The sequence below is a fragment of the Zootoca vivipara genome, chromosome 3 (genome assembly GCF_965207765.1).
Source record: "Zootoca vivipara chromosome 3, rZooViv2.hap1.1, whole genome shotgun sequence".
NCBI classification, from domain to species: Eukaryota; Metazoa; Chordata; class Lepidosauria; order Squamata; family Lacertidae; genus Zootoca; species Zootoca vivipara.
This window is the reverse complement of record NC_142586.1, coordinates 4,676,900-4,691,150: the sequence shown is the minus strand read 5'-3', so window position 1 is coordinate 4,691,150 and position 14,251 is coordinate 4,676,900. Positions and strand designations below refer to the sequence as shown.

The following is a 14,251-nucleotide window of genomic DNA, read 5'->3' as shown; positions in this document are numbered from 1 at the left end:
GGCCTCCTACTTACTCTGCTGGACTTCTTGGACTTCCATGTCTAAGTCTGCCATGACACCACCACTGCTTCTAACCAGTGCTAGAAACTGAGATATGAAAGCTAGGAGCTAAATGGCACTTTAAACCTAAGGTATGGGCACAACAACAGAATGTCTAGGCATACTTTTTTATAACAAGAATACAAAGCTGAAAATGAATGAACTACAGCTAAAGTATTGTGTTCATTTTTCACATGGTCTACCCCCCTAATATTCTTCAGAGGGTCTCTTCTCCAGTGTTCAGAGAGTAGCTGGAAGTGAGGAGGCAGAAAACGGTCCTCCTTTCCTTCCACTCTGCAGTTTTAATCTGAAATCTTAGCACAGTACTGCGCCCAGAGCTCAGAAACTGCTTGCGCTGATGAAATTCCCTGTCACAAAATGCGTCTAGAACAATGGGAGTTTCAAACACTGCTTTCGAACATGAGCAATAAGCTCCTGGGTCAACTAACGAGAAAGAGCGCCAAGGCAAGTGGAATATTCTGTCTGTTACTTTGTTGTGCATTTTTAACTTTCAGGATTTCAGGGACCTCCAGGTTCCCCTGGACCACCTCCTGTCCTTCCTAAACTGGTTTCAGAACAAGGGATCTCCGGTGCTCCTGGAAACAGAGGGCTTCCTGGCACGTTGGGTGAGATGGGTCCTCAAGGCCCACCAGGATCTCCAGGTAGGAACATGGATATGCAAAATGGCCTTAGTGAGCCCAATCCTGTTTTGCATATAACATTTTCTCCCAATAAATTGGAATTTTAATGAAGAAGGCTCATGCAGTGATTCTCCAAATCAGGTCAGGGGCTCACAGAAATTTAGTTGGTGACTTTGGGGAACCTAACTGAAAACTCCCCATGAATGTACAACTCTGTACCAATACGTTTCATATTTCTGCCACTTTGGAATCATTCCAGAAGTACTTCCCTGAAGGGGAAAAACCATTATGTGATCATTGCCCCCATATGACTCAAGCTAGTGTTGTTTTGCTGGCATGCCAAGCTTCAGAAATGATGCTCAGTACTTTCTGACCTGTCCTTCTGAGCTTTAGACAAAAAAAAACACATTCAATCTTTTCTTATTTCTCCAGATCCCATTCTGGCACAGCTATGTCGCCTGTCCCTGTCCCTGATAAGACTGAAATCTGTAGGCAATTCCACCCTCATTCAAACCATGTATGCCATAATTGCAGTCAGAGGTATTTGCCTTCAGTGCACTGCTCTTGTTGATGACAAAGAGGCCTCAATAGGATGGTTTCCTCTTCCTTCAAATAATGTGTGCCTCTTCCATCCTTATTCAACCATTTCTGCATGCAAGCCGCATTGCATTGTTCCTTCATAAAAACATGACTGTCTGGACTTCATATCTGCACATCTAGTATTCAGAGAGCTTGAATGAACTCTGTTCCCTCTGACATCTTTAATCCAACATGGTATGGATTATGATTCTGTTTAAATTTACTTTCAAGGTTCTAGAGGCCCCATGGGTAAGCAAGGGCTGCAAGGAAGAGGGGGGATACCTGCAGCTCCAGGCTTCCGAGGTGACCAAGGGAGAACAGGACTGCAGGGCCCAGGGGGCTTGGAAGGTAAGTACTGGTCCTGGAACTCCCCACCCCCACCCCCTTTCTTATCCACTAGGGTTTTCGCTCACTTGAAAATAAATCTACATCAACAAATTATATGAGTTTTCAGCATAATATTATGCATGTTTACTCAGAAGTTATTCCCAGGTAAGTGGCACTGGATTGCAGCCTTAATTGTTAACCAAATCTGCATAAATTTATTTCCATATGAGGGGGAAACAGTCATTCTAAATTTTTTAAAAAGTTCACTTTGTTAGTAGTCGTTGCAGCAGGGCATCATTTTGGAAGAGGGGTCCCACCTTCTCTCCTAAACAAACGGGGGACCCATTTTCAGTTTGTAGCTTTAGAAGTACCTGGATTTAAGAATAAACCCCAAACAAATGCATTTCAGATTATCCTGCAGTGCCTGGCTCACAGTTCCCATTCCCTCCCCGAAAAGAAACACAAAGTGGTGAACTCCTTTGTTGTCAACCTCATTTAGGGACAACTCCAGCATGGGAGACCACAATACATGCAGTGAAGTTCTTGTGCTTTGCAATAGAATTGGATAGGGTAACAGGGTAGAATGAAATCAAAATGTAACTTGTTGACATGGAGCTGTGGGAGATATAGCCCCCCCTTCCCCCGCCAAAACTGTCACACTTCAGTTCAAAGTTGTGACAGGAAAGTAAGAGTAATTCTGCTACTGCTCCCCACTTAAACTCCCTGCATATGGAAAACTTGGAAGATGATAAGAGCTACTGGCATGAGAATATTCAGCCACACAGCACCCAGCATTACAGGCCAAAAGGGTAGAAGAGGGGGCTTCCGGTTCGTCGCGCTCCGAAGTCCCTGGCCTCGCGGAGGGGGGGGGAAGTCCGCAGAGCGAGCGGACTCCCCGTAGAAACACCGGGTAGAGCGTCCCGGTGACTTATTCACCCAGCGGCTGCTCCGTTTTGCGAATCCTCCGCTGCCCGAGAGCTCAGTAGAGCGATCGAGAGCCAGCGGAGTGGAATCGCGGGAGCCATTTTGGGTTACATCTTACCTCCTAGAAGCGAAGCTCCGAGTCCTTACCCGGCAAGCGGCGGATTCTTCCAAGAAAATAAAAGATTTTTAGAAAGTAAGTGAAATTTCCATTTGGACTTTAAAAAATTTAATCTGGAAAATAGGGAGAGATTTTAAAAAACGGAAGTCGATCTCTTCCTAATGGCTAATCGGGAGGCGCATTAAATATTCCCAAGCCGAAGGGGAAAAGTTTTCTGGACTGTGGACCCGAGAGAAAGAAAGACTTCTCTAACCCTTCTCAGCTCCCGACGCTGGCACCCCTTGAGGCTCAGCATTAATAAGGGGAAAGTGTTTTGACAGCTGTCAAAAGCTGTCAAGCTGTCAAAAGATTAAGAAAATTCATTATATTGGCTGTGGATGGCAAAATTTATGTGAAGATGAGACAGAAGTAAGCTATTGGAATTATGATTTCAGTGGATTTGTGATGGAGTTAAAGACAAAGGAGAAGACCAGCCAAGATGCAGGCGGCCACGTTGTAGGAAGGAATTTTCCAGCACCCTTTGTCCCCTATCTTCTGCCTGCCTGTGGTTAAGAGAATAATGAAAACAAAGTACTCTCGAGCTTTCCAGGAGGCTGTGCTGAACTATCTACAAATATGGGAGGATATATACAAGGAACGGCAACATTTTAATTCATCATCCTTGGAGATTGAGGTTCAAGACCAGGACACAGAGGATAATTTTGATTTTGAGACTGGGTGTGAGGAGCAACAATTTGAGGAAAATGACTTGGACCATAAAAAATTTCTTCTGGACGAGGTAAAACAAGGACTGGAAAAGGAAGAAGAGGCCGACAATGAGAACCAAAGTGAAATGAAGATTAACGGAAATGAGGAGCCTGGAGAGACTGAAATGTGGAGTGGTGTTATTGAGGGATGGGACAGGCAGGGGGAGGGGGGGACAAGGGCCTGGAGTTGGGAGTGGGAAAGAACTGGTGTGGGGTGACAACTTTAGTTAAAAGGCTTTTTTTGGTTGCTAAACAACGGTTTCTGAAATCTTGGCTTGTTAAAGGAAATGCTGATCCAATTGGGGGAAAAGGCAGTGGGAGAGGAGAAGGAGAGTGTTTTTAGCTTTAAGGTTAAGAGTTTTCTGGAGGGAGGAAGAAGAATGGTTGAGGAAATAAATTTTAGATAAGTATGAATATTTCTGTGTTTAGATAGGTGTTTGGGTAGAGAGCCGCCTGTCTTCCCCTCCTTGTTCGGAGGCACCTAGTGGCAGGGGGTGCTCTGAGGGGAGGGGAGGGGAGGGGAGGGGGTGGAGGGAAACCCAGACACAAAAAATGGATCCTTTGAAGTGCGGTGTCCCGCAGGTTACTCTTGTGGCAGGAGGGGACTTGTGGGGGGGCAGCATGAAGAAGGAGGAGGATTAAGTTAATATTATAAGATATAAGATTTTGAACTAGAAAAGAAAACCCGCCATAATTAATTAAAGAAGTTAGGAAAACCAGGAGGAAGAGAGTCGAGGAAGTCACAATTATAATGTTAACAAAATAAGAACTGGATATTTTATTGTATTTTTCTTTTTTCTCTTTTTTCTTTTTCTTTTTCTTTTTGTTGTGTATTGTTAAATTGATTGTTGTGCTGAAGAAACAGCTGGGGGGGAAACCAAACCTCAGAGCTCCACCATCCCTGTCCTCTCAGTGGCAGGGAGGGGAGGAGGGGGGAGGAGGGAGGGGGGAGGTTAAACCCAGCTTACAAGGGACCCCTTTGATTCTCAACGCCCGCGGGTTCTACTGGTGGCAGAAGTGGACTGGTGGGTGGAGGGAAAAGGAAGGGACAGAGTCTACATTATATGTTTTGTTTGTCTTGTTTGTATAAAACTAATAAAAATTATTTTTAAAAAAACAAAAGGGTAGAAGAGGACGACATGATGTCAGGTGACACTGAGGAGGGTTTTTATGCACATAAAGCAAACACTCTCATCCTTGGATGTCAGAGCCACTGTGAAAATGGCTTCAGCTTAGTAGCTGTGAACACCTAACCTCTTCTCCTAGTTTATTCAGCACTGAGCAGACAGAGGTTCCTATGGAATTCTTTCCATAAGCAGTGAAGTTTACTTCCTGCAACATTTATGCTCCTTTTTCCTCTCTGCAGGTGCAGCAGGTGACCCAGGTACTCCTGGGCTGCCAGGTATGCCCGGCCGCAGCATCAACATGGGATATCTTTTGGTGAAGCACAGCCAGGCGGATCAAGAGCCCATGTGTCCAGTGGGCATGAGCAAACTCTGGAGTGGATACAGCTTGCTCTACTTTGAAGGACAAGATAAGGCACACAATCAGGATCTAGGTATGCATTTAGGAGCTGAGCACTCTTCACATGATTTTGTAACAACAACAACAACAACAACAACAACAACAACAACAACAACAACATGCATTTAAAACCTAACAAATAATTTCCAGGCAACTAATAGAAATTACATATGTGGATGAAGAAAAGCTATTTTGAGATGTTAGGTACAAGCATAAATTTATCTATATATATTAGGCATTGAGCGCGTAGAGCCTTTCTCTGTAACTGCTGAACCGTAATGTAACAAATTTGGCCACAACGTACCTTGCCCATCAGGGAGGGATCTGGCATTAAAAAAACACACAAAAAAACACCTTTCACACCTAAAATAATGATTAAACGCAAAAAGTGGAGCCCAAATTAGACGTCGTCACCAGAAGCTCTGAAGACTCCAGCAGCATCCAAAAGCTATTGTGTGGGGTGTTGGGGGAGGTGTAGTACCTCTGCTAGGGACACATCATGCTCCTTCTGGGGTACTTTGCCTACCTTTCATCCTCAAACTGCACTCAGCTCTCACCTGTGGCTCCTAGAAGCTGTCAGCAGGTGACAGGGGAGATGCTTTTGCCTAAACCAGGTGAGGGGAGCCGATGCGTCTCAAACTCTCTCTCTCTCTTTCCCCACCCCCCAAAAACTATTTATTGATTTTCAAACATTTCACAATACAAAAAAATCACAAAAATAGAAAATGAGCAAAACAGAAACAAAGAGCAAAAAAAATGACAACATGACATAAACAAAATAGAAAAAGAAGGAAAAAAACCCATATCCATTCTTACATTAACTTGACATTGTGGACTTCCTCGATTTCCCCCCCCCACTGGGTCCATTTTTCAATCTAAATTAAGCAATTTTCCTTTATCATCTTAAATCATTCTAACGCAATTTTTCCATTATCTCACAACCAATTCTAATCTACACAAAGGGGGGGGGGGACATCAACTATCCTCAACCTATAATTCATTAATTAATCCAAATCTAAATTTCTTTTCCCATCCATCTCTAATTCTTCCTTTAGCCATCTCTAATTCTTCCTTTAGCATCACAATTTATACCCCAAATTTTTTCCATACATTCAAATATTATTTCTTCTATCAGAATAACCTTTAACCACATTTGTCTAATTCTACCCCCCCCCCCCCTCCCCTGGACTCCAGATCTCCCAGATGCATCAACCAGCTCCATAAAACATTCCAGTTTTGGACCATCTTAATTAATCAGAAAATAACCCATTGTTGCTCCTCACCCTATTTCCACTCTTTCGCCACCTATCCACCACTCTCCCCTCTGCCCCCCCCCCAATTTTATAACTGTAGCACAGTACCATCCAGCTATGTTTCCACTTTTCAGCCCTATCTCAATTTTTATTCCACTTGAGCTCAGGCCCCAGCATGGATCCTGCCCTCCCTCTCTCACTGGGAGGACATTATTCCATGCTGGTTCTTCTTTGGGGACTCCTTGAATTGAACATAAGTCTTGTTCCCCCTCTCCCACTGGAGGAACAATATTCCATGCTGGTTCCTCCTCTTTTTTAAGTTCAATTATATTGTCCAGGACTGATGAATCTTCCTCCTCTTCTGTAAAGTCATTTACATTGTCCTCAGCTGGTGCTTATTCATCTTGCTTTGCTTCATTCTCCACTGAAACCAATCCACCTTCACTTTCCACACAGTTCTGTCTTATTTTGCAACTGTGTATATAATTCTGCCGCAATTCATCTCTCACATCCAAAATCAGTTCCAGAAGTTTTTGAAAGTCCACAAAGTCTAAAGAGCCAGATGATGTTGTGTCTACTGAATCCTGCTCGTCTCAAATTCCATTGGAACTGCACATATTGCAATGCAGGAAGTGGCGCTGTTCGTATTTCCAAACCTCAGAAACAAAGTTTGCGTCCGATCTGGTTATCAACTCTCATTTTTAATTCTTGTTCATATTTTTAAAATCTTATGTCCATTTCTGAAAAGAGCATTGTCAAACTTCTTGTACATAGCCTTATATTTGCGCTCTCTTCAAAGTTAACAGTTCTCAGCCTCAAAGAGCCTCAAATTCCTTCCTATTGTGATGTCATAATGGCGGCTGGCTGATCCCTCTAGGGACCAGACTCCAGTTCCCGGAGGACTTCCCCCAGTCCAACTTAAAAAAATTACAGGGATTTTAATGTAATCAATCCTTCTCCCCTTTACCCTGCCTCAGGGGGAAGGTTTTAAGTCCAATCCTTGGAAGTTATTAAACCTCTGACAAACTCTCCGGCTGCAGGCAAGTTAACTGCATCACCGTTCTCTCAATGGGGGAGACCGACTTCCTTTTTCAATCTCCTCTCATGGCCAATTCCTTTCAATTAACAATTTTTAAAATTTATTTCCCTTACCCATGGTGTCCAATGTCTTCAAATCCTTTGTTTTAGGAAAAATCCACCACTCCTCCGCTGCTGGCTCAGAGCTTCGCTCTGTGAGGGTAGCGATTTGCTCGAAAATGGCGGCTGCAACTCTGCACTCCGCTCGCTCTCGGGGCTCTTAAAAGAGCTTACCGGGGAGTGGAGGAGTCACTTTTGGGCGCACCCGAGCTCTCGCGTCCCCAGAAAGTTCAATCTGGGTTTTTAATCGGGGGGTCCGCGACGCTCTCGCGGCTCCCCCCTCCCTCACAGTGCCAGGAACCTCAGAGCTTGAGGGTTCCTCGCCAATCAGCACTGGCGGTAGACTGGAAGTCCTGATGCGTCTCAAACTCTCAGTGAGTTAGGGACTTGCCCTGCATTCAAAGACAGGCTCCAGTGGATTGAGCAGACAAGACCAATAGTTGGTTCAATGGTCAAGAAAGCGGTTTCTGCACATGCTGTAGAGGAAAGTGAGGGGCAGATGGGGCTTGTCAATCTGGGAAGGGAGCCCATCTAGAAGGACTACTCTGATACTAACCCTCTGCTGCCTTGTGCAATATCTTCGGGAGAAGAAAAGGCTAAAGAGTAAACCCTGCAAAAATCCAGAGTGGAGTCCCTAAGGCCATTGGATGGTGCCTTGTATGCCTCCTTCTGGCAACTCCTGCAGCCAAGCTGGTGCCAAACATATTGCTCTGCTTTCCTTTGGACCCCATCAGTGAGGCCTTGTCATCTGGGCAGCCCAGGACCTCCCCACACACACTGCCCAGACTTGTTCCCAAGGGAGGTCAGTTTGGTGCTGCCAATGCAGCGGTTTGACTTTACTCCCAGAGGTGCACTCCATTGTCTCTTGAGAAAGACAGGTGCCAAAAACTATTGCTACAAGTTTGTCATGGCCTTTGGCTAGAACCATAAATGTATTATCTAAAACCAGAACTAATGAAGGTTTGTGTTTGACTTTTTCAGGTCTAGCTGGTTCATGTTTGACTCGATTCAGCACTATGCCTTTTCTTTACTGCAATCCTGGGGACGTCTGCTATTACGCAAGTCGCAATGATAAGTCTTACTGGCTCTCAACGACAGCCCCTCTTCCAATGATGCCTGTGCAAGAGGACGAAATCCAGCCATATATCAGCCGCTGCTCCGTCTGTGAAGCTCCAGCTGTTGCCATAGCCATTCACAGCCAAGATGCCAATATTCCACACTGTCCTGAAGGATGGCGCAGTTTGTGGATCGGCTATTCCTTCCTCATGGTATTTGCTTGTTTTCTTAATTGGGAAACAAAGATTTTAAAATATATCACTATGTCCTGCCTTCATGCATGCCTTCCCTTCCCTGCACTTTGAAAGTTGGCACAGCGAGAAGCAGCTCTTCCAAGCGGGAATGAGAAGGGGGGTGTTTCATGAACAGAGATGTTCAGTGTTCGAGGGGAAGAAATAAATTCTCACTCAGCCAGATGGGCGGGGTAGAAATAATAAATTATTAGTAGTAGTAGTAGTAGTAGTAGTATTAAACCAATAGCAATGTTAAAACCAAACTGGAAACCCAAAGTTGCTGGTGGCCTCTGAGGCATCTAAATATAACCATTTGATTGCCAAGAGGGGAACCCAAGTTCCCCTATGGTGATAAAAATATTACTGTAATTGAGAGTGCCTTTGGGTTTGTGCTGAGCTGCTTTTCATGGCATGGATCACAACCCACATATACAGGAATGTGACAAATGAATCATTGGTCAAAGCACGATAACTTATCTAAAATGCTAAGTATAGCTTGCGTCCAAGAAGATATCACATGTTTAAATCATGTACTGTGGCATTCGTACAGAGCCCCCGGTTGTTTCACAGACTATTGACCTGTACACTACTGCTTTATTATTCCGCTGCCACCAACCAGGTTTCTTCTGGTGAAATACTGAGTCTCAGTCAGGTTGTAAAGTCAACAACGAAGATTAAAGTTTATTGAAGAACAACGAGTTTTAAACATATTCAGAACGGTTTCTCAAATCTGTGCCCTTAACTAGATGTGGCACTATCTCACACTCTCACACTCTTCTCTCTCAGTTCTAGCCGTCTCTCACTCTAGCTGTCACAACCGCTATGTTTGTCTTACTGGCTCTGTTGGATCTCATAGTCCTTAACCACAGCTAGGGTGAATGATCAGTGCACAGTACAAATTTCTGGCCCCAGATGTATAGCTTTAACTTTTGTAGGGACCAGACAATGGCAAAACACTCCTCAGTCGTGGAGAGGTGCTTCTCCCTGGGTGACAACTTTTTGCTGGCATATGTTATTGAATGTAAGGTGTCTCCCTCTCCCGGTTGGCACAGTATGGCTCCGATCCCTGCATTCGATGCATCTGTGAAGATCGTGAACTCCAGGTCGTAGTTTGGCGCGACAAGGACTGGTCCGGTAGTCAGGGCATCCTTTAGGGCAGGCATGTCCAACAGGTAGATCGTGATCTACCGGTAGATCATTGGACATCTGCGGTAGATCACTGGTAGATCATTGGCTTCCCCCAAAGAAGCTGAACAACTGTGGCTCCCCTAAAAAAAAGCTCAACATTTTACCTCCTACCTGAAAAAGCTCAACAACTTTGACCTGGACCCCCCCATTTCCACCCCCCTGTACAAACAAAATCACAAGGAATGGGCAATGCCACATGTACATATATTCCAAGGGCTACAGTGAACTTCAGCTACAGAGTTATGATTTATCTTAGCATTTCCCAGATTTTGCTGACGCGGAAATGCTCAAGACCAAACGTCTCAATTTCTCCCTAGTAACTCAGTAACTTTTATGTGCATCTAAAGTATAGGAGTTTCCCAACCCACTTTGATTCTTATTTTACTTGTTTAATTATTTTTATAACTCGCCTCTTATGAAAGTCCGTTCAGAAAAGATATGTAAATATATAATAGCAGAAAGTAAACCATATAAAAATCAGAACAGCAAGACAAATCTGAATAAATTCAAATAAAAACCAGAGAATAAAAACAGGAGCAGTACAATTCAATACCTTCCCATACTCAGAATTCTGCTATTGACGTATCCAAACGCAGCTGGCTAGGGAGCAAAAACATCTGCAACTACAGAGACGACCCATTTTTGGTGCTGTGAGAAATCAAGGAGAGGTTCTTACATTCTGCAGACAGAATCCAGGTGAACAGCAGAGTCCACTTTTGTTCTGTTAGCAGGAAGTTGGGTGCCAGGAAGGAATACCAAACATTGGAGGTTCCTTTGAAGATCTTCTCAGTTCCTTGCAATTTAATTATATTTATTTTCATTTTAGACAATTCTAGGAGTGCATTTTTCCACCAGGCAACAGAGAATTGAACTTCAGTCCCCTTTGTTCTCAGTAGGAAAAAAAGTGCTGCTGTCTTCAGTAAATGGAAAAACACAGGAAAGGCATGCCTGGCCTCTTCTAGCATTGGGCAAGCAGCCTTTTCACCCATCCCTGGATTCTGGCATCAGATCTCAGAAACCTGAAGAAGGGCCTCACCAAATCTCCTGTGTTTGTGTGAAAGCCCTCTTTGGCTTGAGAGCACAGTTAGCACTGTGAACATTTCCTTGAATTGCACTCAGAAATACACAGGAAGACAGGGAAGCTGCTTGAACGGGGGACCATGAGCTTTGCCAGCAATCAGATGACGTGATACGTTTTGGACCAATTTTCATAGCAGTAGTCTGGCCTGGGTCTGTACAAGGCACAGCTGCCACACCAGCCTCAGCTGCCAGAAAGCTGTTGCCACGTCAGCATCTGGAGGAAGGGCCAGATCTTACAGCTTTCTCACACTGATTCTCACAATGCTGAAGTATATTGGTATCTGACTCATTTTTAATAATTCTGTATATCAAGGAAAATTTATCTCAATACTTAATGAAGAAAGGTCTTGCAATTACGTCTCTTCCAGTTCCCACAGAGTAGTCTCAAGTAGATTTTCCAAGAAGCACTGGAAGGAATTTCCCTCGGTAAAGTGTATCTGCAAATGTGTCCGGATGCAGTTTGCTTGTGCAGATGTGTGTCGTCCCCCCCTTTGTTGGTGACCTTTTGATCATTAAGTTGCAAGAGAGAAGATTGTACCCTGACCAGATGGGCTACCTACTGAGATAATCTCTTATTTTTTTCTAGATTGGGTTTCGTTTTATCAGCTTTTATCCAGTCCATTATTGATTCTAGATTCAGCACTTCTACCATTTTACCTGACTCCAATTAAGATAAATAGTACTGAGTGTCATTAGCATAGTGGTGTCACCTCCCTCTAAATGTCTGTTCTCACTCAGCAGTTTCATATTGACGTTAGAAGTGTAGGAGACAAAAAAGAGTCCTGTGGAACCGGACATTCAAGTCAATGATGGTGCTAGTACAGATTATTTACTTGCCTTGTATTTGAGCCTCCTATCTGCTCTCTCCTAGCACACTGCAGCTGGTGCCGAAGGTGGCGGACAGTCACTTGTGTCTCCAGGTAGCTGTTTGGAAGACTTCCGAGCAACACCATTCATTGAATGCAACGGTGCTCAGGGAACCTGCCACTACTTTGCAAACAAATACAGTTTCTGGCTGACCACCATTGACAATCAATTTCAACACTCCCCTTCAGCAGATACACTCAAGGCTGGACTCATCCGATCACACATCAGCCGATGCCAAGTCTGTATGAAAAATTTGTAAGAAAAAGTAAGTCATCTTGCAATGGCAAGGAACAAATCTTGTTGGTGCTTTAACTTTGTTACCTCAAAAACTGAACTATCAGTTGATCGCCATTTATCCTATAGAACAAACCACTGCAAGCGTTTACAACCAAGTTGGTTCCGCTTTCATTCCCATCATTTTCTAAGTAGCTTTTTATTGTTGCAAAAAGGTTCTTTTCAGGGTTGGAATAACTGACAGGATATAATTCCCTAACACATTTGCTGACCACTAGGTCTGATTTATAGCACTAAAAGGATTTTATGCATTTTTACTGTATACTTAACCACTGAAAACAGCTCATAGTCATTGAATAGTAACCATACATTAAAATGGATGTGCAAACGTACATGGGAATTGGCTCAAAGAGCTGAAGTTTAAGTACCATATTGGAACATAAAAATGATGAAAATAGAAGTTGCGCTCTGCCTCTGTAGGACTTTGGCTACAATTCAGCCAGGCTACAATTCAGCCAGCATGTTTCAGAGCCACCAACATCAATAGAACTTTAAACCTGCACCTACTTGCTGTATTTATGTTGAAACTTCATTTCAGGGCCACATTTTTCCACCTAAATGCTTTTATTACACAATATGTTGCTTCATATGCATAATTGTCTCTATAGCTTACAGAACCTACATAAGTGTTGCTTTTGACAGGTAACACACCAAAAATTTTGACATATTTAACCAAGTGTGGGGTTGTAGCCTGCCCTGAGCTGCTTTGGGAAGAATAACGTATAAATAAAATAAAATATATGTTGTGCTCACTGAGGCCCAAAACTCAACCAACAGATGCACTGCACCAAGCGGAGAGTTTAGTTGTCCCTCAATATTGCTGCAGGAAGTTAGATACCAGCAAGGCTTTCTTCAGCCATGCCACCGAACACATAAGAAAATGTTGCCTTTATTGCTGCCGCTCCCAGGTGACCATAAGGCTCAGGAGGTGCCTTTGAGCTCCTTCCCTGGAGTGGATCATTCTTTAATTCAAAACATACATGCTCTCTCCCATTGTACCCAAGAGGGACTTCTGAATGCTTAGGATTGTGCTGCCAATCTTTTCCTCCACTGCTCCCAGGTGCAAGCAGATGGGAACCACAGGGAAGGGAAGCAAATTTTGCAAATGGCACAATTTTCACCACCCAAGGAGAGTTAGGGCCTCTACAGAGATCCTGTCTATTACACATTCATGACTGAGGCAGTTGTACACCATTCTGCTTTCAGTACTATTTGTGCCTACAGAAGTTCCAGGGTGGACATATTGCTTCATTTCCCACAGGTGAATGTCCCACAGCTTTCTTGAGAAATCCTGTAGCTTTCCTTATCACATACGTTTGGGCGTGTGTGTGTTTGTGTTCACTCCGCTTTGTTTGTGCTGTAGCACAAGAGTCCCCCTCTAGACAGCAAGACTAATATAGCAGACTGATGCATAAGCAGTTCAGTACCAATTCACTAATAATATTGCATCAATATGTTGCAGAACACATCTGCAAAAAACACTCATCTGGAGAGACCTTAGAACGCACCACTTTCCACACGACTATGATTTGATTTGTGGTTCTGGGCAATTATTTGGCAAGACCTACAGAACAAATAGTGATCAATGAGTTTTGATTTTGTATCATAAATAAAAGATTGTATTTTAAAATTGTATTTATTGTGTTTGGATTTATTGCAGTATTTAAGCCATAAATAATCTCATATGATGAAACAAACATACTAGGCCTGAGTTTAGCAAAAGAAAGCATTTCAGCATGAAAGTCTAGCACTCCCAAACCCACCAAGCCATAGGGGTTTTACTGCTGTTTTCACACTTTGCCAATGAGCACATTTAGTTTATGTGTGTAAATATTGTTGCACACCATGCCAAACTCCAAGTGGTGCAATATTCCAGGGGTTCCAGGCACTTACTCAGGGTCTGATGTCCTTTGAATGATGTTGGAGACTGGTATCTTTATATAATGATAAAGATAAGGGTAAGGAGGAGGAGGAGGAGGAGGAGGAGGAGGAGGAGGAGGAGGAGGAGGAGGAGGAGGAGGAGGAGGAGGAGGAGGAGGAGAAGAAGAAGAAGAAGAAGAAGAAGAAGAAGAAGAAGAAGAAGAAGAAGAAGAAGAAGAAGAAGAAGAAGAAGAAGAAGAAGAAGTTATTATTTATACCCTGCCTGTCTGGCTGGGTTTCCCCAGCCACTCTGGGCGGCTTCCAACCGAATATTAAAAACATTACAGCATCAAACATTAAAAACTTCCCTAAACATGGCCACCTT

General features: G+C 43.6%; 1 protein-coding gene across 4 annotated transcripts in view; it reads left to right on the top strand.

The window, feature by feature from the left end:
* COL4A2 (collagen type IV alpha 2 chain) overlaps window positions 1–13,641 on the top strand; it is a 146,038-nt gene extending 132,397 nt beyond the window's left edge. For all 4 annotated transcript variants that reach the window (XM_088667107.1, XM_035110370.3, XM_088667109.1 and 1 more), the window contains 5 exons: window positions 555–701; window positions 1,491–1,607; window positions 4,741–4,932; window positions 8,270–8,556; window positions 11,717–13,641. In XM_088667107.1, coding sequence (XP_088523233.1) covers window positions 555–701; window positions 1,491–1,607; window positions 4,741–4,932; window positions 8,270–8,556; window positions 11,717–11,971 — 998 coding nt within the window. In that variant the 3' untranslated portion in view covers window positions 11,972–13,641. The remainder of the gene's footprint in view (window positions 1–554; window positions 702–1,490; window positions 1,608–4,740; window positions 4,933–8,269; window positions 8,557–11,716) is intronic.
* Window positions 13,642–14,251: the final 610 nt, after the last annotated feature.